This window comes from Callithrix jacchus, chromosome 8, assembly GCF_049354715.1.
Source record: "Callithrix jacchus isolate 240 chromosome 8, calJac240_pri, whole genome shotgun sequence".
Taxonomy (NCBI): Eukaryota; Metazoa; Chordata; class Mammalia; order Primates; family Cebidae; genus Callithrix; species Callithrix jacchus.
The window spans coordinates 87,389,419-87,414,400 of record NC_133509.1 but is presented as its reverse complement, the minus strand read 5'-3'; the positions used below and the strand labels follow the sequence as shown (position 1 = coordinate 87,414,400).

Here is a 24,982-nt window from a genome sequence, read left to right as displayed (position 1 = left end):
ACCCTCATGACTGCTGTGTCATCTTCCTTCTCTGTTCACTTTGGAGTGGCAAATTAATGTCACCATTGGAATTTACCCCAGAGAAAGAAGCACTTCCCCTCAGTCCTGCCAGGTAAACTTGCAACTTTATAGAGGCACCAAGGCAGCCTTGTACACACCCATAAACCTGCAGGTAATTACAGGATCTAGGAATCTCCCAGCTATTGACATTTGCTTCAGCTTTCTTTTCCTACTCTTTCCATGTGACCTGCTAGTTAGTGAGAGATGAGATGGCTACAGCTGCAGAATACTGGAAGGCAGGCCCTACTGCCTTTCTCTTCTGCACGCTCACTGTTTGATCTTCTAGAGTAGATTGAGAAGGGAGTTGCACATCCAGTAACAGCTGTTACTAGACTAGTCACACTAGAAGACATTGACCAAGGGGGATCAATTTCAGCACATTTAAAACTTGACCGCAGACTTAAAATTGTGAAATTTGCTAATTAAGTTACTTCTAAGTAATTTTTTTGTTAATTCTATTTGATACTTAGGCCAAAAAAGCTGACTCTGAAAGGTTACAAGCAGTATTGGTGCACCTTCAAAGACACATCCATTTCTTGCTATAAGAGCCAAGAAGAATCCAGTGGGATGCCAGCTCATCAGATGAACCTCAGGGGTAAGGCGAGTCTGGCACGACTGTTATTGATGGTGACATTCCCATTGGCCTCATAGTCAGTGAGCTACTTGCTGGGATAGACAAGTTTTTAAAAACCAGTTTCTTTACTCCTTTGGGTACTTTAAAAATGTTTAGATACATCTGTTTTACATAGTTCTTTTCACAGCTTTGAAGTATTCAATTCCACATAAATATTTTGTTGTAATCTCTTTGTGCAGACCTGACCTGAAATGTACGATTCAGCTTTTTTTGTGTTGAGAGGGAATCTCGCTCTGTCATCCAGGCTGGAGTGCAGTGGTGCAATCTTGGCTCACTGTTACTTCCACGTCCCGGGTTCACGTGATTCTCATGCCTTGGCCTTCCCAGTAGCTGGGAGGACAGGTGTGCACCACCATGCCCGGCTAATTTTTGTATTTTTAGTAGAGACAGGGTTTTGTCATGTTGGCCAGACTGGTCTCAAACTCCTGGCCTCAAGTGAACTGCCTACCTCAGCCTCCCAAAGTTCTGGGATTACAGGCGTGAGCCACCACATCCAGCTGGTTCTGCATTTCTGACTTGTCAAATAAACTTAGGTTGTCTTTTGATCTTCAGCACTAAGGATATTTAGATTTTCCTTATTCTGCAGGGCTGCCTCCTTGTCTGCTTTGGATTCTGCCTCATTTTCAACCACGTTGTAGTCATCCCTTGGCTTTGCTGGTTTCTCCCTTCGTCTTCAGCATCCTGTTTTGTTCTTCCTCACCCTCACTGATGACAGGCTGGTCCCACTCAGGGTCCTCAGCCTCTGAATTTTCCTGACTTGCCAGTGGGGTAACTGAGACTTTCAGGGTTTGGGCAAGTCCTCCCCCTCCCCAACACCTCTTTCTCACACAGTTTTGTCTTTGCTCTCCGCCTGGCTTCTGAGGTAAGCCCCAGAGGCTTCTAGCTGACACCTTGAGTCTCATTGGTTTCCTCTATGTCCCGTCTTTTCAAATCTAAAGCTGTCTCAGAACTAGGGGCTGGTATTTGGGTTGCTCAGTTCCTTTCTCTCAGGGCAGCTGTGGCAGGCTTGCTTCCTATAGCCTGGGCTAAGCCTGGATTTGTTTTGGATTTTTTTTCCCCTTTTTCCCCACTTTGTTTTAGATCCCCCGCTCCCCGCTTCTTTTTTCAGTAAGGTCTATGAGCTACAGCTTAATTTTCTATTGTGGTGATTTCTTCTATTGGTTCCTCATACTGCTCCTTCACCTTTTTCATCTGATGTTGCCCTGGCTCAGCTGGTAGGCAGATTTCCTCTCCAGATTAGTCTGTTCTTCTGCAGGTAGATGGCATTGTACTGCTGCTCACTGTGATTTCTCTGCAGAGTGTTAATGAGCCTCTCCCTTGGGTAATAGATTTCAATAAAGTCACCTGGTTCACTTCCAGTTTAGATACCACTTCCTCCCGAAAGCTGTATCCCCTCAGGACCACTCTCCCATGAGCACACAGCCTTGGCGCCTGGCACACCTGCTGGACGATGCAGTCAGTTGCTGGCTCCTCATTGTTCCATAGTCCTCTTACTGTGTCCTCCCTTACAGCATAGACTAAAAAACTAAAATTCACTTTCTAGACTAATTTCCAATGAGACTTAGATGCCAGTCAGGTGCATTCATGGGAGACTTGAATTCGGAATAGAGCTGAGGGTTTAGAGATGCAGAGTATGAAAGGAGGGAGGTATTCCCTGGCCCTGGAGGTTAACAGCTGCAACCACAGCTTCCTGGTTTCCCAGCTGCTTGATTATAGCAAAGGTTGTACCACCCTTGGCTAGCCAGTTCTGAGTTATTCCTAGTGGCCCAGCCCATCTCTTCTTTGGTTATGTTTGTACATACACATATTTTGTAGGTAAGGCAGTATACCTTTCTAATTCAAAGTATTCAACAGCACCAAGGAAAAGGGCTGCAGACTGATTTCAAAAAAATGACTCCCAAAACAATTTCATTTAACACTTAAAATACAGAGGTACTTCTCCTAATGCATATTTCTAAATTGTACTTAGTACAGTCATGTATCGTTTAACAGTGGGGATACATTCTGAGAAATGTGTCACAGGCGATTTTGTCATTGTGTGAACATTATGGAGTGTGTGTACTTACAGAAACCAGGATGGTACCACCAACTGCACACCTAGGCTATATGGGATAGCTGATTGCACCTAGGCTGCAAATCTATACAGGATGTTACCGTACTGAATACTGTAGGCAACTATTGCGCAATGGTATTTGTTATCTAAACATATCTAAATCTAGAAAAGGTACAATAAAAATAGGGTACACTTGGCTGGGTGCAATGGCTCATGCCTCTAATCCCAGCACTTTGGGAGGCCAAGGCAGGTGAATCATCTGAGGTTGGGAGTTTGAGACCAGCCTGGCCAACATGGAGAAACCCCATCTCTACTAAAAATACAAAATTAGCCTGGAGTGCTGGCACATGCCTGTAATCCCAGCTACTTGGGAGGCTGAAGCAGGAGAATCTCTAGAAGCCTGGGAGGTGGAGGTTGCGGTGCGCCGATATCGCACCATTACACTCCAGCCTGGGCAACTAGAGTGAAACTTCGTCTCAAAAAATACATATATGATACATCTGTATAGGGTACTTACCATGAATGGCACTTGCAGGACTGGAAGTTGCTCAGGGTGTGAGTGGTAGTGCGTGAATGTGAAGGCCTAGGACGACATTGTGCACTACTATAGACTTTGTAAATACTGTACACTTAGGCTTCACTAACTTTATTTTAAAACTTAATTTTCTTCCTTCAAACCTTTGCTTACTATAATTTGTAAACTTAACATCTTGATTCTTTTCTAATGACACTTAGCTTAAAACATTGTACAGCTGTACAAAAATATTTTCTTAATTTATATATTCTATTTTTTTTTGTATTTAGATTTTTTTTAACCTTTTATTAGTTTAAATCACAGGCACGCACATTAGTCTAGGCCTCCACGAGGTCGGGATCATCACTATCACTGTCTTTCACCTCCACATCCTGTTTAACTAGAAGGTCTTCAGGGGCAGTAACAAGCATGGAGCTGTCATTTCCTCTGATAACAGAGGAATCCCCCTGAAGACCTGTTTGAGGCTGTTTTGCAGTTAACTTTTTTTATATAAATACAAGTACACTGTAAAATAATGACAAAAAGAATAGTAAATACATAAACCAGTAACATAGTTGTTTATCAAGTATTACGTACTGTTCATAATTGCACATGCTACAACTTTCTACAACTGGCAGCAGAGTAGGTTTACACAGATGTGAGCTATGATATTACGACAGCTACAGTGTCACTAGGCAGTAGGAATTTTTCAACTCCATTATAGTCTTAGGAGGGCACTGTTGCTGTCGTATATGCGGTCTATTGTTGACCGAAATGCTGTTATGCAATGTGTGACTGTATGTTGTACAAAAGATGTGTTTAGTGTATTTCAACACAGTGTTGAACTCTATACCCTGAGCTCTGCCTAGTAGTCACTTGAACTGTTGCTTTTAAAGTTATACAAATTTTAAATGAAACAGAAAACCTCAGTCCTGGTAAAGAATTACTGTTCCCACATGTTGGAATTCTGTAACTGACCTGAAACTCTTTCATTAGGGTCACTGCCTTCCTCTCTGAGTCATGAGCATTTCACTTTTGGGTCCCTGTTGTTGTTTGTTGCTCTCAGGATCCACTGCAGCCTTCTCTTGCTTCCCTCTTCAGCTACCCAGGACCAGCTGAAATGATTCACTATTGACTTGGAGACTCGATCTGTCTTCTAGACCCTGTTCTTACTGTCCCCATTACATCTTAACCTTCTTCCTGTATAACTAAGAGGTCAAGTCCTGGCATGGAATTAATATGTTTATAAGCTGTTCTCAGTTTTCATCCCACTGCTCCCAAGTCCTCTCCCAAGTACTCATCACACTGATCATCACACGCACTACACTGATACCTTGATCAAGGATAAAATGGCCTGGATTCTGCTTTTCTGCTAATCAAGCCCTATGCCTTTCGTTGTTTGATTTTTTGAGACTGTGTTGTACGTGTTCATCTCCAGCTCCTGGGCTCAAGTGATCCTCCCACCTCAGCCTCCTGAGTAGCTGATACTGCAGGTGTATACCCTACACCTGGTTGAGACTTATGATTTTGGAAAGATAGCACATCTGGGCCTTAGTATCTTCTTCTGAGAAATGAGAGTGTTGGACTGGATGCCAAGGCTTCATAGAGATCTAAAGTGCAAAGGTTTTAAAAACTCATTTCAGCCAAACTAATTGAATTCCTGTGCCACAAACTGTACTGGGAACTAGAGATAAAAGGAAGAGCCACCTGCAGTCCCAATCCTCAAGATGGTTTCACGCCTGTTGGGCAGATAAAGAATTACGATTTGGGTAATAAATAGTACTTTGGAAAGTAAGGAAAGGAGCAAGGGGTGAGTGTTCTCTATAACTTAATCTTCAGTGAGGATGAAGAGACTTCACTGGGGATGGAGAACCAGGCACAGTGGCACATGCCTGTAATCCCAGCTATTCAGGAGGCTGAGGTGGGAGGATCACTTGAGCCCAGTTCAAGACCAACTTGGGCAACATAGCAAGATAGCAAGACCCATCTCAAAAAAAAAAAAAAAAAGCCTAGAGAAAAGCACTAGCAACTGTAGAGAGTTTTGTGCTGTTGGAATATAGAATTTAAGGGGAAGGATGACACTGTAATAGCTATTTAATCTGATTCCAGCTAACATGAGAGATCTCACAGAAGAAACTGGCAGGCATTAGATGATAAAAATGATAAGGAGATTGTTTTTTCAACTGGCAGCAGTGACATGTCACTGAAAGAATATTAACACAAAAATGACAAGATCCATATTTATACCAGTTACAGTGCAGAGCAGTAATTTTAGAGAGATGATAGTAATCCAAATGACGGTAATCAACATGGGATGAGAAAAACGGGCAGACTGAGTAGACATTGAGGAAGTTTGGTCAATAGACTGGGTGATTATTTGGGAGGAGATTGAAATGGGGTCATTTTTCTGACTTGTGCAATTACATGGATAGTATGATATTGAGTTAGGAATGTAGAAGAGTGAGGTGGGTTTGGGGGAAAGATGAGTTAATTTGGGGATATTTTTGAATTGTAGGTGCCTCTGGGGTATCTATTTACAGATAACCTGTAGACATTGGATTAGTGGAGAGATACATTTGCTATAGACAATGATATGGTAGCAGTTAGCATTAATGGTAATAAGTGCAGCCATTGGAGTGGTTGTCTATACTGTGAGAAAATAAGACTAAGAACAAAACCCTGCAGATTACTCATGCTTAAGAGACAGGGCAGGTTAGAAGAAGGGGAGCTTGCAAAGGAAACAAAAAAATGCATAGGAAGACTATGGCAATGAGGTATGATGAAAGCCAAGATAAAAATTGTTTTAGGGAGCCATGGTGGCTCCGGCCAGTTGTCCTGGCGCTTGAGGAGGCAAGGCTGTGAGTTCAAGGCCTGAGCAACATAACAAGCTCTTATTGATTAACAACAACAAAAAGTTGTTTTAGAAGGACAGATTGTCAATAGTGTCCAATGCTATAGTAAAGTAAGGTAGTTAAGCCAACATAGTGTCTAGCCATGCGGTTAGTGACCTTGATAAGAACAAGGTAAGTAGATTTCAGTGGTTTATTGAGTATGGAACCAAAGTACAACCACTGAGAAGTAAGAGACGAAAATGACTGGACACGGTGGCTCACGCCTACAATCTCAACATTTTGGGAGACAGAGGCAGGCGAATTGCTTGAGCCAAGGAGTTTGAGAACAGCCTGGGCAACATGGTGAAACCCTGTCTCTATTTACTTTTTTTGAGACAGAGTCTTGCTCTGTCGCCCTGGCTGGAGTGCAGTGGCACACTCTCGGCTCACTGCAACCTCTGCCTCTTTGGTTTCAGGCAGTTCTCCTGCCTCAGCCTCCCAAGTAGCTAGGATTACAGGTGTGTACCACCACGCCCAGCTAAGTTTTGTATTTTTAAGTAGAGACTGGGTTTCACCATGTTGGTCAGGCTGGTCTCGAATCCCCTGACCTTGTGATCCGCTCTCCTCAGCCTCCCAAAGTGCTGGGATTACAGGTGTGAGCCACTGCATCCAGCTCCCTGTCTCTATTTAAAAGAGAAAAAAAAAGAGAGAGAGAGAGGACAAAGCTTTTTAATGAACCTTATCTATGACAAGGAAGGGGGAAAGAGGTAACAAAAGGGAGGTATGCTGTGGTGTAAGATGGGAGAGACTAAAGGAAATTAAATGCTGACAGAAATGCGGCAGTAGAAAGAAGCAAACCTAGTGTCTGAGAGAGGGGATCTCAGTGGTGGAGCAGGGATCCTGGGATGGTAATGAACTCAGCCCACTTGGATAGGAAAGCTGGAGGATGAGGGATCTCTTGCACTGTGCAGAAGCAAGGACAGCTAAGTATATCTTTTAGGATGGCAGGAAATGGATGGACTTAACTTCTGGGCTTTCATTTTCTTGGAGACGTAAGAGGTGGAGTTGTCCCCGGAGAGTAAGTGACATTATAGGATGTCTGAGAAGATTTGAAATAGGCAGTGTTGAAAATGTCTGTATAGCTGGGCCTGGTGGCTCACACCTGTAATCCCAGCACTTGGGGAGACCGAGGGGGCGGATCATGAGGTCAGGAGTTCAAGACCATCCTGGCCAACATGGTGAAACCCATCTCTATTAAAAATACAAAAATTAGCCGGTTGTGGCGGCGTACACCTGTAGTCCCAACTATTCAGGAGGCTGCGGCAGAAGAATCACTTGAACCTGGGATGTGGAGGTTGCAGTGAGCCTAGATTACGCCATTGCACTCCAGCCTGGGCAACAAAGAGCAAAACTCCGTCTCAACAACAACAACAAAAAACTTGAATAGAAAATGTCTGTATAAACACATAAGGAATGCAAGCATAAAGCGCCCAGTTGAGGTTGCTACCCATGAATCTCTAGTGAAACCTTTTTTTCTTGCTCCTTCCCCTCTTGCAGTGCTAAACAGTCTGAGTGTAGGCAAGGAAAAGTTAGAGGGATTTATTTAGCTAGGGTGCAGATTTTGGCTCGGAGGATGTGTCATGTGAAGACAGTGGGTCTAGGCAGTTGGAGTTGATGTCCAGTGAAGACTAGGCTGGATTGGGAAGGAGGGAGCTGTTGCTTTCTTCTGTTGCTGTTGGGGAGAAAATGGAGGGGGTGCAGGATGGGGTTCCTCAAAGAGTTTGATAAGAGTTAGGATTAGAAATTGTGATCAGAATCGGCTGCTTGCATTTCACATTTTAGAAGTACACTAATTGGGTAACTGAGGAAGTCCAGTGGTTGCCATGGATGCAGGTGGCCGAGGTGGCATGGAATAGGTGTTTGGGCGTCTGAGCCTACACTGGTGGCTGAGTTACCACCCACTTTGTCTCTCCCTGTTTAGTTTTCTTGGTTTTTTAAAAGAGGCCTAATTATTATGCAGTTGTGTACTGTAAATCGTCTTGAATTATTAATACTTGTGCAAAAGACATTGGACTAATACCAGTGTACTTTTGTGTACTTTCAAACAACTCCGTTTCAACTTTGCAGGTTAAACAGTTTGTCACACACATTCTCTTCATTCTAAAAAGCCTGTTTAAAAGAAGATAGAAGAAATTTGTATGTAGTAAATATTTTAAAAAGAAAACAAATGGCAGTGGGGAATCCACCAAATTCATGATAGGAGTTGCTTTTGGGGAGGAGAACAAAGAGAGCTTCTCCTTTATCTGAAGTGTTCTTTTAACTTAATACCTAAAATATTTATGCAGAAGGGGGGAAATGACAATTTTTACATTTGTTGTGGATACAGAGTGTGTGTGATCTTCTTCTTACATTCTGTGCCAAGAGGAATTGAAAAAGCAAGCCCTGGGCCAGGCACGGTGGCTCACGCCTAAAATCCCAGCACTTTGGGTGGCCGAGGCAGGTGAATTACCTGAGGTCAGGAGTTCGAGACCACCCTGACCAACATGGTGAACCCACATCTACTAAAAATACAAAAATTAGCTGGGCATGGTGGCACGTTCCTATAATTCTAGCCACTCAGCAGGCGGAGACAGGAGAATTGCTTGAACCCTGGAGGCGGAGACAGAGCTAGACTCTGTCTCAAAAAAAGAAGAAAAGCAAGCCCTACTAACAGTTTAAGGTCTTCCTCATTGAGCCTACTGCGTGATCATATGACACTGTGCTTATTTCATGTCATTCTTCAGCAACTGGAATAAGCTTTAGGAAGCATTGACATGTGTATTGTCTTATTTATCCTTAAATCAGCCCTGTGAGGTAGAGTTCAAAGTCAGGCAATGTAGACTTAGAGAAGTTATATGGCCCATAGTAATCACTAGTAAAATGACAAAGGTCTGGAACCCAAGTCTGTCTGGCTGCAGAGCTTGCCCCTGTATTGTACTGTTACTACTTGTTTATGCCAACCATTATGCCATCGTCTAACACCTAGTTCAGTAAATCTCTACTCCCTTCTGTAAAGCCTCCTGCAAAGCAAAATGCCGAATACAATTATTTTCATACCAGCTTCCCAAGTAAATGTGTATGTTACCTTCTGCAGCACATGCGTTTGTAAAATATTACAGCAAAATCCAGCATGTTAAGATGCCACAAAATGAGGGCTGCTTATATTGACTTGAGATTTCTTAAAAGTAAATTTAGCCATTTTAATAAATAAAAAATTTTTGTTACAGGATGTGAAGTTACCCCAGATGTAAACATTTCAGGCCAAAAATTTAACATTAAACTCCTGATTCCAGTTGCCGAGGGCATGAATGAAATCTGGCTTCGTTGTGACAATGTAAGTTTTCCAGTTAAAAATACACTTCCATTTTTTTGGGTTTCTAAATGAGTTGACCAGTCATCCTTGAAAGGCCCACCTCGTGCTACATTGCACACATCAGTGTTTCTTTCCTCCAGGAAAAACAGTACGCACACTGGATGGCAGCCTGCAGATTAGCCTCCAAAGGCAAGACCATGGCGGACAGTTCTTACAACTTAGAAGTTCAGAACATTCTTTCCTTTCTGAAGATGCAGCATTTAAACCCAGATCCTCAGTTAATACCAGAGCAGATCACGACCGATATCAATCCTGAATGTTTGGTGTCTCCTCGCTATCTAAAAAAGTATAAGAACAAGCAGGTACTTGCTTCATTTTACTTCATCTTCTGTTTTCTGCTGGCTCGTTTTTATCATTTTGTACATAACTTTGTTTTCCCCTCTTGAACAAAACGTTTTAGTCTGAATTTTGCATCAGGTGGTTAGAATATGAAATACAGATAGAATATCCCTAATTTGAACTTCTGAAATCCTCTATATTCTGAAACTTTTTGAGTGCCAGCATGACTCTCAAAGGAAATGGCTCACTGGCACATGTTGGATTTCAGGTTTGGGATCCTTAACTGGTCATTGTAATGCACATATTCCAAAATCCAAAAAAATCTGAAACCCAGAAACACTTCTGGTCCCAAGAATTGTGGGACCTGTGGGAAATAAAGTAACCTTTAGTTAGTTTAAATTGGTCATTTAAAAGAAAAATCTTTATCCGACAACTTGCAGGGTCTCAATGCTTTGTGTTTCTTAATTTTATTCCTTACATAATTAAGTAAGTGTGACGTAAAGTACAGCCAGCATTTCCCAACAAAACCTACAGTAACTACTCTTGTTGAAATTGGCTTTTCCAGCTTTAGAAAAACTTTAGAAGGGTACATTTTTAGCCAGATCTTTTCTTAACATTATTAGTCAGAACCTAACCAAAACTTTACACATAGTTACACAGTTTGGTAAATTTTCATTGAAATTCACTTTTGTCCACTCTGTTTAGAATTCTTTTCCTTGGAAATTAATACCATAAAAGGGTTGCTACTTAGGAAAATGGTTTTTGGTACAACATAAAAAGGTCCTTTACAGGGGAATTTCACTTGGGTTAGGCCTGGTATTCTCTGCACCCAGCATCATGCCATAAAAGGAAAAGGCTTCAGTTTGGGAGTGGGGGAATGAAGACCTTTAAAATATTTTGTTTTTATCTAATTTTGCTTTTATCTTTGTTAAGGAATAATCTTAAAACATACTAAAAGGGCTCAATGAAATGCCCAGAATGCTTAATTCCTTAATTTTAAATATTTATTATATGGGTCTGACATCACTTAGGTAGAAATATTCAGAAGTTTTTATCACAGAGTATTTGTCTTTAAGTCTCGGAGGTTGTATAAGCCTAGAAACTGTTGATCCCGCAGTCATATGATGTGGGAGTAGTAAGGAATGGAGGAAATGCTGCCCCGGGGAACTTTGTGGAATGTAGATTGTAAGTTAAAAAGGGAAAATAAAGCAAGTGCTAATTTCATTTTTCATTCTTAGTTATTTTAAAATTATTTATACAGAATCTTCCTTCTAAAAGTGAATTTATTTGCCTTCAGAGGCAATAAATAACTTCAAACCTGACCAAAGTTATTTCACAGTAAGGTATCGAGGAGTTAAAAGAGCTTAGAGGAGAACTGCCACACGTTGTTTTCACTGTCAACTATTTGTTTTCTCAGAAGCCTGTAAATTAATAGTTCTTGACTAGAAACTATCAACTAAAAATTCTCCTGAGAACAAAGATGAGGACTCATCTTTAACTGACAGGAGGACAGTTTGTGTGTGGCCCATGGTTAAAAATCTTGGCCTTGCCTTTGATGTTGCCATCTCACCAAATGTACGTTTTTTTTAAATTGCATTTTAGGTTTTGGGGTACATGTGCAGAACATGCAAGATAGTTGCATAGGTACACACATGGCAGTGTGATTTGCTGCCTTCCTCCCCTTCACCCACATCTGGCATTCTCCCCATGCTATCCCTCCCCAATTCCCCCCCACCGCTGTCCCTCCCCTATTCCCCACAACAGACCCCAGTGTGTAGTGCTTCCCTCCCTGTGTCCATGTGTTGTCATTGTTCATCACCCACCTATGAGTGAGAACATGCAGTATTTCCAAATGTACATTTTTAATCCTCCTTTCTCTCACTAGACTTATAGGTTAGTTTTTTAGTATGTATTTTGTTTGTTTTTTTTTTTTTTTTTTTGAAGCAGGTCTCGCTCTGCCACCCAGGTTGGTATGCAGTGGTACCATTATAGCTCAGGCTCACTGCAGCCTCCATCACCCAGGCTCAAGCAGTCCTCCCACCTCAACCTCCCTAGTAGCTAGAACCACAGGCATGCTCTGCTACTCCAGGCTAATTTTTGTGTTTTTTGTTGTAGAAGCGGTGTCTTGCATAGCTCAGGCTGGTCTCAAAATCCTGGGCTCAAGTGATCCACCCACCTTGGCCTCCCAAAGCGCTGGGATTACAGGCGTGAGCCACCACACTTTGCTGCCATAGACTTACAAATTGTTGGCCAGGCACAGTGACTCACGCCTGTAATCCCAGCACTTTGAGAAGCCAAGGCAGGCGGATAACTTGAGATCAGGAGTTCGAGACCAGCCTGGCCAACATTGCAAAACCCCATCTCTACTAAAAACAAAAATGAGCCGGGCATGGTGGTGAATGCCTATAATTCCAGCTACTTGGGAGGCTGAGGCAGGGGAATCACCTATACCCAGGAGGTAGAGGTTGCAGTGAGCCAACATCGCGCTACTGCACTCCAGCCTGGGTGACAAGAGTGAAACTCTGTCTCAAAAAAAAAAAAAATTCCACAGGCACTTTCTCACTAATTAAAAAAAAAATTGTTTCCAGAAGGTAGTGACCATGATGTTACTGCCCTGGCACCTAGGAAGTAGTGATACTCAGAAGCTTGGTTGCTGCTGTGAGTCAGCACCACACTAGTCACACTGGACATAGTACTCAGTAATTGTTAAACTATATCCAGTTGCATTCTGGAGTCTGTGGGAAGATGTGCAGGCCACAAGGATATTCTTCCCTACTAGGGCATAAACTTGTAGTTTTCTTTGGGGTCTATGAAAATAACCTGTTATATTTAACCTACTTTAATTCCCTACAGTTACACATATATTAACTAAACATGCTATGGGTATTTTCAAATAATATGACACTCAAACTAGATTTTTAAATTTTGAAGAATTATTCTGTGTGTTGATTTATGTTCATCTAAATGGAAATGACTAATACCATAAAGCCGAAATTCCTCATGTATTAGACGGCATCTCTTTATTTTCCCTTCCAGGAAAAAGGATGCAAAAAACACATGGTAACTGAGGGGTTTGCTTTTCTTGTGTAAAAAAAGAAACATGGGCACTGCATTTACTTTATGTCTTCAAATTCTTACTTCTGAAAAGCAGTGCATGGATCATATTATCCGACTAAATCTGAGAAGACTTTAAAGGCTTTTGGATACTTTTATTTTGCTACTAAAATAATTGGCTTTACCCTAACCAGTGAGAACTGGGTACACGATGTAGGGGAAAGAAATATTTGCTCTTTTTGTTTTTGCCCTACAAATTTCTACCCTTACATTCTTTAGTAACATTTAACATTCTAAAATAATGAGTGTTTCTCAGTGTTCTAAATGGAAAGTAATTGCTGCTTCCTCATTTTCATTTTCATTTTCATTCTTGCATTGACTTTGCTTTGTTTCCACCTAAAGTAGTTTTTTGCATGACTTTGGCTGGAATTTTGGTTTGCAGGTTACCGCAACTTTTTCTTTGCTTCATTGCCGTTTTTTCTGATTGCCTTTTTTTTCTTTCCGCTTCTTTTTTCTTTCCTCGCATTGCCATCTACAGCCAGGCTATGTAAGAGATTTGGTAAGTTCTCCATATTTACCAAAAAAAGAAAAGAATAAATAAAAAGTCATAGTCACAACCTTCCCTCATGGAATTTACCCCAGTAGTGAAATTTAAATTTAAAATAAAAATTATTACAGGCCGGGCACAGTGGCTCATGCCTGTAATCCCAGCACATTGGGAGGCCGAGGTGGGTGGATCACGAGGTCAAGAGATCAAGACCATCCTGGTCAACAAGGTGAAACCCCGTCTCTACTAAAAATACAAAAATTAGCTGGACACGGTGGCGCTTGAACCCAGGAGGCGGAGGTTGCAGTGAGTCAAGATCATGCCATTGCACTCCAGCCTGGGTAACAAGAGTGAAACTCCACTGTAACAAAAAAATTATTACAGTGATTCCAAGTACCTTAAAGCTGCCAACAAATACTCCTGCTAGAAACTGGTATTCCAGGTATTCGTTCTGATGATAGATGTAGTGCTAAATTTAATTAAAACTCGTGTATATGGATTAGGATGTGCTGTTCTAGAATAGTACCCTGTGTGTTTGCACTTGGAATATGTCTCAAGTGTGGCCGTTGTGTACTCCTAATAGTACTTTTTGTTTCTTGATACATGAAAACTAAAATTAAGATGACTTATTTTGAAAAATCATTATTTTACGTATTATTACACTTTCCTAATTTACTTCAGATATTTTCTGATTTCAACTGTTAAAATATGATTTTGGGATGCAGGCTGCGTAATTCAGTCTTTTGATCTTTTGTTGCGATTATTCCGTGAGAAAATACAATGGTAAAGGTGATGTTTAATCATGTTTAGATAACAGCGAGAATCTTGGAGGCCCATCAGAATGTAGCTCAGATGAGTCTAATTGAGGCCAAGATGAGATTTATTCAAGCTTGGCAGTCATTACCTGAATTTGGCATCACACACTTCATTGCAAGGTCAGTGGTTCTGAGCATCTATGTGTAAACCTTAGTCTGCATTTTTGCTTAATCTGTCATGTAATTAGAAAGTAAATATTTAAAGCATACCTATATAAACCCATTAACTCATATTATAGTAGAATTCAAAGACTGTTAGAATGTATTTTGTAAGCTTGTAATTTTTGCATTTAAAAATTCAAGATAATTGTTTGTTTTGCTACTAAGAGAATAGCACTCTCGCCGGGTGCCATGGCTCACGCCTGTAATCCCAGCACTTGAGGAGGCAGGTGGATCACAAGGTCACGAGTTCCAGACCAGCCTGGCCAAGATAGTGAAACCCCGTATCTACTAAAAATACAAAAATTAGCCAGGCGTGGTGGCGGGCGCCTGTAATCCCAGCTACTTGGGAGGCTGAGGCAGAGAATTGCTTGAACCCAGGAGGTGGAGGTTGCAGTGAGCCAAGATGACACCACTGCACTCCAGCTTGGGTGACAGAGCAAGACTCCATCTCTAAGAAAAAAAAAAAGAATAGCACTCTTCTAAGGTTAGGGAGCACTTAAAGAAAAGCAGTCCAACATGTTCCACACAACTTTTTTTTTTTTTTTTTGAGACAGAGTCTCGCTCTGTTGCCAGGTGGGAGTGCAGTGGCACAAGCTCAGCTCACTGCAACCTCTGCCTCCCTGGTTCAAGGGATTATTCCACCTCAGCCTCTCGAGTAGCTGGGATTATAGGCTCACACCACCATGCCCGCCTAATATCTTTTGACCTTGTGATCCACGTGCGTTGGCCTCCCAGAGTGCTCAGTTTACAGGCATGAGCCACAGTGCCCGGCCCCTACAACATGTTTTTAGGTGTTCTTTTCTTAAATGTTATAGGTTCCAAGGGGGCAAAAAAGAAGAACTTATTGGAATTGCATACAATAGACTGATTAGGATGGATGCCAGCACTGGAGATGCAATTAAAACATGGCGTTTCAGCAACATGAAACAGTGGAATGTAAACTGGGAAATCAAAATGGTAAACTAGTACCGATGTTACTTGAATATAGTCCTGATAAAAATTAGTAAATTAAGAATTAAAAGGCCTATAAATTCTGATATTTGTACTACTACCTCTTAAAGTACAGACATGGTTGACTGTTCTTTTCTCACTTAAATCTGCCTATTTCATAATTAACCCAGTTACTAAAATTCTGAGTACATAATAATTTGCTTAGAATGTTACCTTTTTTGTCTTTCTATAATGGATAAAGCCCCTCTACTCAGAGCAGCTACTATTTGTTGAATGCCTACCCCGTGCCAGACATGATACTGGAGGCTCACAGTAGTAGCCTGTCTCTAACCCTCATCACAGCCTTTTAAGGTAGTTGGATTACCATACGTTACAAATGAAGACACTGCAGTTTACAGACCTGAGGGCCATCATTGTCTGTGACCACACACAAAGTAACAGTTCAGACTCAGATGCTTTAGGCTTAAAAACTGGGCACATTTACCACTGTACATCATGTTGCCCCAGTCTTGGGGCATTCATTTAAAATGAACTTTTATGAATAAGTCATTTGGCTTAGGATAATATTGGATTTATTGTATCAATTTCTGTCACTTCAAAGCATCTTATCTTTCTGAAATATTCAAGCATGATACCTAAAGTTTAAATATCTGAAGCAAATATTAAAACACAGGAAATAGGTTTTCCTCCAGGACTTGAAGAGAGACATTCTCATTAATTGAATCGCCAGAGACCATTTGAGAACTGACTGACCTAAAACCTTTGCATTCCTAGTCTTCCTTTTCAGAGCATGAAAACTTTAAAAAGGGTAGGGGAAGGGCAATAAACTTAGCTGCTGCTTTGGGACTTAATGCATTACTAGTTTAGGTTTTAAACAGGCTAATTATTTGAGGATCAACAAGCGTTTTGTGATGGGACAGACTTTAAGTACCACACTTTGAGTGGAGCCAGCCACCTGGTGTTTGGGACAGCACTGATGGTTCTTGTCTTTGTTCCAGGTCACCGTAGAGTTTGCAGATGAAGTACGATTGTCCTTCATTTGTACTGAAGTAGATTGCAAAGTGGTTCATGAATTCATTGGTGGCTACATATTTCTCTCAACACGTGCAAAAGACCAAAATGAGAGTTTAGATGAAGAGATGTTCTACAAACTTACCAGTGGTTGGGTGTGAATAGAAATACTGTGTAATGAAACTCCACGGCCATAACAATATTTAACTTTAAAAGCTGTTCGTTATATGCTGCTTAATTAAAGTAAGCTTGAAATGTATTATTTTATCATGAAAACTTCTTTGCCTTACCAGACCAGTTAATATGTGCACTAAACAAGCACGAACGTTAATCTATCATGATATAATAAACTTGAATTTGGCACACATTCCTTAGGGCCAAGAATTGAAAACTGAAAAAAAGCGGGCAAATCAGGAACAAACCATCACTGATGTAAGCTAGCCAAACTATAAGAAACAAGCCATCTATTTTAAAGCTATCCAGGGCTTAACCTATATGAAGTCTATTTATCATGTCTAATGCATGTGTTTTCATGTATGTTTAATTTGATATCATGTTTTAAAATATCCTTCTGGTAGCCATTTATTTCCTCCTACCCCCAAATAGATCAGGCATGCAGGAGGCCTGATATTTAATAATGTCATTTTGTTTGACCTTGAAGGAAAATGCTATTAGTCTGTTGTGCTTGATTTGTTTTTGTCCTTGAATAAGCATGTTAATGTATATCGTCGTGTGTTTTTATTTTTACACTATATCGTATTACACTTTTAGTATTCACCAGCATATTCACTGTCTGCCTAAAATATGCAACTCTGCATTATAGTATGAAGTAAAGTTCTATGAAGTATGCATTTTGTGTAACTAATGTACAAACACAAATTTTATAAAATTGTACAGTTTTTTAAAAAACTACTCACAACTAGCAAATGGCTTACATGTAGCATCTCTGCATTAATTAAATGCCTTTAAGAGATATAATTAATACACAGTTTTAGTATCTACTAAATTAAGAATGACTTCATTTTGATCATGATTTGCCACAATGTCCTTAACTCTAATGCCTGGACTGGCCATGTTCTAGTCTGTTGCGCTGTTACAATCTGTATTGGTGCTAGTCAGAAAATTCCTAGCTCACATAGCCCAAAAGGGTGCCAGGGAGGGGTGGAGTACCAGTATTGTCCAATAATCCATGGTTCAAAGACTGTATAAATGCATTTTATTTTAAATAAAAGCAAAACTTTTATTTAATATTTCTTCTTTACTTCTTATTTTTAATGTTTACAAAGTATTAATTTTGTGGAAATGATCTTCTGCCTTTTGGAAATGCTTTTCCTACATGTTATTATCTGAGAACAACTGGCTAGTTATTACACAGTGTCACCAGATAGAGGTACTTTATCTCAAAGCTAGATAGTCGTTCACCTCCATTGAAAAGCCCTTATTTTTCTTAATACTTAAAAATGAATGTGTAGTATCCAAATGGTAGAAATGTACCTATAAATAGAAGTTGGCTGTGGCAGAATTTGTTTTAAATAACAAAATCATTCTTGGTTTACAAAAAAAAATACATTGACGAATTTACTCCCGGTCATTACTGTCCTCCTCATTCAGGACTCAGATTTTTAGCCCTTTACCCTTTGCATGTTATTAGACCAATTCCTGCTGATTCTCCCTCACACAGCCTTGCATCTTTACTCGTCACTGCTGCCACATCACCCACATTCAGCATTTGTCCTGTGCCTGCTGTAGTATGGCACTGTCTTAGATAAGGCTGTGATCACCTTCTCTATGACTTTTCCCTGGACTCTAAAGCCGTAACAGGCCTTGCTCTAAAATCTAAGAGCTCCTTTCCACTAAACATGGTAAAGTATACTCCCTTTCCTCATCTTTAGTGACTATACCAGTCACCAACTTGCATAGTCAGCAACTTGCACAGTCACTTACTAAAAGCCGCAAAACATATTTAATTGAAACCACACCTATTCAAGTCATTTCTAGTCCTATGGCCTCCACACAAGTGAGAATAGCCTCCATGCTGATTGCCCCGCCTCTGGTTTACCCCACTGCCCTCCCAGTAATTTTGAGATTAATCCAGCCCCATCATGGCGCTGACTGCATTTCAGCTCCAACTCCTTACTGCCTACAGGATAAAAGCCAAAGTAAAGCGCTCAGAGGTCTTGCATGGTCTCCCAGCCCACATTTTCTTCCTTATCTCCCAACAATCTTCTGCATTCCAGTCCAGCTGGGCAGCTCACATTCTCTACTTTGCACTCATCCATCTCCCTGTTATTCCCCAAGTCTGGAATGTCTCTAGTCTTGTACCTTCTTCCTGTTTGTACCTGGCCACACCTCATCTGTCTAGCATTTTAGAAAAAGCTCAAGTGGGCTGGGCATGGTGACCTAAACGCCTGTAACCCCAGCACTTTGGTTGGCCAAGGCGGGTGGATCACAAGGTCAGGAGTTCAAGACCAGCCTGGCCAAGATGGGTGAAACCCTGTCTCTACTAAAAAATACAAAAATGAGGCGAGGCATGGTGGCTCACGCCTATAATCCCAGCACTTTGGGAGGTCAAGACAGGTGGATCACAAGGTCAGGAGTTCAAGACCAGCCTGGTGAACATGGTGAAACCCCCATCTCTACTAAAGATACAAAAAATTAGCCAGGCATGGTGGCACATGCCTGTAATCCCAGCTACTCAGGAGGCTGAGACAGGAGAATCACTTGAACCCGGGAAGCAGAGGTTGCAGTGATATGAGATCGTGTCATTGCACTCCAGCCTGGTGACAGGGCAAGACACTGTCAAAAAAAGGGCAGGGTGCTGTACGCCTGTAATCCCAGCTACTTGGGAGGCTGAGGCAGGAGAATCACTTGAACCCAGGAGGCAGAGGTTGCAGTGAGCCAAGATCACACCCCTGCACTCCAGCCAGGGCAACAGAGTAAGACTTTAAAAAAAAAAAAAAAAGGAAAAACTCAAGTGATCTTTCTTCCATAAACACTTTCAAGTTTCCTCGCAGCCAAAAACTCCCTCCTCTGAACTGCCATTGACTTTTGTCCTTTGTGGAACTAAAGAGTAATCATCCTATTGCCCCTAACAAATTATTACATCCTTGAGGACTGGATCTCAGTGTTATGGTTTCTACTTAGGATCTGTTACACATGGGTTTATTGAATATATTGATGGTTATTTTGGAAATAACCAAATTATTAACCAAACCAAATAACCAAAGGCATTATTATTAGAACTCAGAATTTTTGTAGCCTCAGTATAGTCTAATACAGAGCAAACTAACTTTTCCGGACACCAACTATGCAATAGGAAGCATGCTGAGTGCTTGTATTTTCTCAAGGATTCATACAATCCAGCCTCCTCATTTTATAGATGATGCTCAAGGAGGACAATTGACCTGTTTAAAGTCACACAGCTATGATTGCTGCCAAGGCCAATCATCTCCCTATCTAGTAGTAGTAAAAACAAACACTTCATGAATTCTGAGAACTCTATGGGTAGTGACTTCTCTAGAGAGAACATAGGTCTGTGAGAAGAATGCCAGCTGAGACTTCCAGAAACCTCGGTTTAGCTTAAAGCTCTGTGTGACTCAAGCTCATGTGGACATGAAAGCACTGATGACCCCAACCTAGCTCCCTTCCAAATCTCCCTTAAATCAGCAGGTTAGAAACCTGCTGGAAGCCCCTGATAAAGTTAATCAGTAAACTCAGTACAAATGATTTTTTCCACACCTTGAACTTTCAAAGTCAGGGAGCTAGAGACATTAACTTTATCAAGGAAAAGCCACTTGCCATTCTTAACCCTCTACTCTTACAGAGGCCAAAAAGCAAGTATGTCACAGACTATACTGTTTTCATTCTGTATACTGTATTTTTACTTTTTTTAATGTTGAATCTTATTAAGATGCTTTTAATGATCAGTGATGTGGTGAGATAATTTCTATTCCTTATAGCTAAGTTTTTGTTTTGGGTTTGTTTTTGTGAGAGTGTTGCTCTGTCGCCCAGACTGGAGTACAATGGTGCAATCTCAGCTCACTGCAACCTCTGCCTTCTGGGTTCAAGTGATTTTTCTGCCTCAGCCTCCCAAGTAGCTGGGATCACAGGTATGTGCTACGACACCTGGCTAATTTTTATTATTTTTAGTAGAGACAGGGTTTTGCCTATATCACTGACACTGAATGGATAACCCTGCACAGCTCCATCTTATCTCTACTTAATTCTAGAAAGACACTGAGTCAAAAATCCATCACTCACAAAATGTTTTTGTAGCTCTTGCATCATCACCTCTTTTTGCCCTAAAAACTGCGGAAGAAAGGCAAGGACTTGCTACATCAGTGTGGACCTAATGATCGTGGTACAGTAAGTTGACCCAACACTTAACTCTGCTGATAAATTTCCAGTCATCTCTACAAAGTAAGATCCAGGAAGAAGTTGTTTACGGGAGAGCTCTGTTCTCTCCAACAAATTAACTGTGTCTTTATCTGTTTGAACTGTTTTGGTCTGGCAGCTCAAGAATGGGGGAGATAGCAGAGATAAGTGACAGGAAATGGGAAATTTGCAATCTGGGTAAGGGGAGTAAAATTCTCAGAGTGGATTGCAGAGCTACCCACAACAGGAAGCAATAGCCAAAAAGCCTTATCTGGTGACCTTGTTTCCCTCTGTGTTGATTCCTCTAATTTTCTCTGCTTTATTTAATAAACAGTACAGTTTCCCAGGCAGAATGTGTACATTAAGATTCCCTAAATAAACAGTGATCAGCATACACACACACACTCAGTTGAGTTTCCCTTTTGTTCATGAGCCTGCATGTTACTAAAAATTACAAGCACTTTAATTCGAGACCATTATTTCATGAGATCTAATTATAGTCTCATGTGGCTTCACTGGCCAGGCATTATCTGTTTTACTGCTCAGGGAAGTGGTCCAAGTTCAATGTTAATTAAATTTGTGATTAAAAACAGCACAACCAAACAGGTTTAAAATATCTATATTAATACAGTTTGCAGATACTGCATGATAAAAAGGAGGTATGAGCATAAAATTCTCATCTCAGATCTAAATTTTCTGACCTTTATGACCAAGTAAGATTCAACTGAACACATTTACTGTCAAGTTTACTGATCAGCATACTTAAGCAACTTTGTTTATGTCTTCCTGGCCTAATTATAAATTCAATTAGCCTTAGATGGAACATCTGGAAAACAGAAGAGCAAGGGGCCAGAATAGCCAAAACATTCCTAAACAACAGGTGAAGGGACTAGCCTTACCAGATAACCAGTAGTATAAAGCATGCTGAAAGTGTAGCATTGGCACAGAGATCAATACAACCTGAGAGTCCAAACAGACTCCAAGATACACATGCACACATACAGATGCTCGTTTCCTGCAGATCGGGACAAAAAAGGTTTCCCAATGAATGGTGCTGGTGCTTATCTTTATGAAACAAGAATTTGGACCACAACCTTATACACTATGTAGAAGTCCAAATCAATTCCAAATGGATCAGAGTCTTGGATGTGAATGGCAAAACCACACAACTTTTAAAAGACGGCAGAGCGTTTACATGACACTGGGGAAAGATATTTTGTGTTGAGATACAAATACTACAAACTGCTTACGTTAACGAGAACCATGAAGCTGCTGTAGAGAGTAAAAGGCAAATCAGACTGAGAAGACATTTGCAACACATAATTGACAGAGGATTAGTATCCAGAAAATGAACCCATACACAGATCAATCAAAGGAGAAATGGACAAAGCACTAGGTATTTCACAAAAGAGGAAACCTGAAACGGCCAATAATCTCTGAAAAACCATTCAACTTCACTAGCATTCTGGAAAACGGGAGAAATAAATTTCAAATACAATTGAAGTACAGTTTCAGATCTACCCTTATTAGTAAAATATTTTAAATCTGACACTATCAAGTATGGAATCACTGGAATACGTATTGTTGGTGGGAGTATGAACTGGAACAGAGCACTTCAGAAACACTTCAACATCATCTGGTAAAATTATACATTTATTCTACCCCATGAAATTCTGTGAGGTGTGCACACACCCTGAGAAACTCCTGCCTATGCACACCAGGAGACAAGCACGAGAATATGCAAAGCACACAACTTATAACGGGAAGAAACTAGGAGCGATCAAATGTCTCAACAATAGACTAAACTATAATCCAGTCTAAGATGGAATCAAAACAGCAATGAATAAAATGCCAGTACACAAAACAACATGGATAAATCTCAATCTGATGCTGAACCAAAACATCTAGATGCAGAAGATCCATCTAGTATGATTAAATTTTTTTAACGTGCAACATTAAAAAAAATTTTTTTAAAAAGCAAACCAGGCCGGGTGCGGTGGCTCACACCTATAATCCCAGCACTTTGGGAGGCCAAGGCGGGTGGATCACAAAGGCAAGAGATCGAGACCATCCTGGTCAACGAGGTGAAACCCTGTCTCTACTAAAAATACAAAAATTAGCTGGGCATGGTGGTGCGCGCCTGTAGTCCCAGCTACTTGGGAGGCTGAGGCAGGAGAATTGCCTGAACCCAGAAGGCGGAGGTTGCGGTGAGCCGAGATCGTGCCATTGCACTCCAGCCTGGGTAACAAGAGCGAAACTCCGTCTCAAAAAAAAAAAATAATAAATAATAAAAATAAATAAAAAGCAAACCATTTTCTATTGTAGAATAATAGCTGTATTTTTAAAAGACCCTTGGTGGTTCTGATACCCAGTGTGAGAAAGACTGACACTAAAAGCCACTGCAGCCTAATGGATGTGAGTCTTGCTCTTGACGGCTGCCACTCTGCTCTGTTGATGTGCTTTCCTGAGCCTGGACCAGATCAGTACATGGCTCTGGCTTCTGCTGCCAAGTGAATCTCTAACTGGCTGTTTGGCTGCAGTGGTTTAAGAACGGAACTAATGAGCCCAGGGTCAGGGGTTTAGTCTCCTTGTGGTCTAGTTGGCTTTGTTCTGTTTCATATTCACAGGCTGTACCACTATCCTGTAAATCCCACATGAGGGAATAGACAAGAACAGATCCTATGAGCTCTATTAGAAATCACCTCTAGGCCAGGCACGGTAGCTCATGCCTGAAATCCCAGTACTTTGGGAGGCCGAGGCAGGTGGATCCCCTGAGGTTGGGATTTGGAGACTAGCCTAGCCAACATGAAGAAACACCATCTCTACTAAAAATACAAAAAAATTAGCCAGGCATGGTGGCACATGCCTGTAATCCCAGCTACTCTAGAGGCTGACACAGGAGAATCACTTGAACCGGGAGGCAGAGGTTGTGGTGAGCCAAGATCCTGCCATTGCACTCCAGCCTGGGCAACAAGAGTAAAACTCCTCAGGAAAAAAAAAAAGAAAGAAAGAAAGAAAGAAAACTCTTAGCTCAAAGATCTGCTCAGTATACAAATCACACCGTTGTGACTCACTGTGCACAAATGTTACTAAATGGCCCAAGTCATGGCTGTGGAGTCAAGGAGCTTACTCGACACCTTCTCTTGCAGCCTGGATATCAAAGGCTCCTGTACTCTAGACCCAGGTCTTCCATAAATCCTAACTTTATCAAATAGGAATTCTAAAAATGATACAGACCAAGAAATTGTCCTACACTTCCATGGTTGAAAGTGTTTTATACACCGGGCGCAGTGGCTCACGCCTGTAATCCCAGCACTTTGGGAGGCCGAGGCGGGTGGATCACGAGGTCAGGAGATCGAGACCATCCTGGTCAACATGGTGAAACCCCGTCTCTACTAAAAATACAAAAAATCAGCTGGGCATGGTGGCACGTGCTTGTAATCCCAGCTACTCAGGAGGCTGAGGCAGGAGAATTGCCTGAACCCAGGAGGCGGAGGTTGCAGTGAGCCGAGATCGCGCCATTGCCCTCCAGCCTGGGTAACAAGAACGAAACTCCGTCTCAAAAAAAGAAAAAAGAAAGTGTTTTATAAATGTATGAACATGAAGACAACAGTACAGGAAAGGTAGATAAACACTATTGCTATAAAGCAAAGCAAGCTTGAAAACACCTGGAATGTGTTCTGCTTTTAAAATGTACCCAGTGTGGCCTTATGCCTATAATCCCAGGAATTTAGGAGGCCGAGGCAGGCAGATCACGAAGTCAAGAGTTCGAGACCAACCTGGCCAACATAGTGATAATCCCGAAGAGTAAACGCCTTCTGCTTATTAGCAGGAAGCCGGAACTAAGTTGCTTGCAATGCCCCATCCAGACCTTGCGGTGCTATAGATGGAGCTTACACTGTGACCTTGACCTCTTTCGCTTGCCCAGAATTCCTCCTATGAAGATCTTTAAAGAGGGAACTGGACAGATGTTTTCTTTAATCTTCACTGGTTAAGACAAATCCATGGAATGTAGAACTTCTAGATGGTTTTTGCTTTTTTTTTTTTTTTTTGAGAAGGAGTTTCGCACTTGTTACCCAGGCTAGAGTGCAATGGCGCGATCTTGGCTCACGGCAACTTCCGCCTCCTGGGTTCAGGCAATTCTCCTGCCTCAGCCTCCTGAGTAGCTGGGATTACAGGCACACGCCACCATGCCCAGCTAATTTTTTGTATATTTTTTAGTAGAGACGGGGTTTCACCATGTTGACCAGGATGGTCTCGATCTCCTGACCTCGTGATCCACCCG

The 24,982-nt window shown here is 41.3% G+C and overlaps 1 protein-coding gene across 34 annotated transcripts in view; it reads left to right on the top strand.

Annotated features, from left to right (window-relative positions):
* Positions 1-17,571, top strand: part of FERMT2 (FERM domain containing kindlin 2) — a 168,283-nt gene extending 150,712 nt beyond the window's left edge. For 15 of the 34 annotated variants that reach the window (XM_078334951.1, XM_078334945.1, XM_078334959.1 and 12 more), the window contains 8 exons: positions 531-655; positions 9,359-9,465; positions 9,585-9,806; positions 12,820-12,843; positions 13,376-13,396; positions 14,195-14,319; positions 15,177-15,318; positions 16,311-17,571. In XM_078334951.1, the coding sequence (XP_078191077.1) occupies positions 531-655; positions 9,359-9,465; positions 9,585-9,806; positions 12,820-12,843; positions 13,376-13,396; positions 14,195-14,319; positions 15,177-15,318; positions 16,311-16,484 (940 nt within the window). In that variant the 3' untranslated portion in view covers positions 16,485-17,571. The remainder of the gene's footprint in view (positions 1-530; positions 656-9,358; positions 9,466-9,584; positions 9,807-12,819; positions 12,844-13,375; positions 13,397-14,194; positions 14,320-15,176; positions 15,319-16,310) is intronic. The other 19 variants (XM_078334955.1, XM_078334973.1, XM_035260542.3 and 16 more) reach the window with 2 other exon arrangements.
* Positions 17,572-24,982: the final 7,411 nt, after the last annotated feature.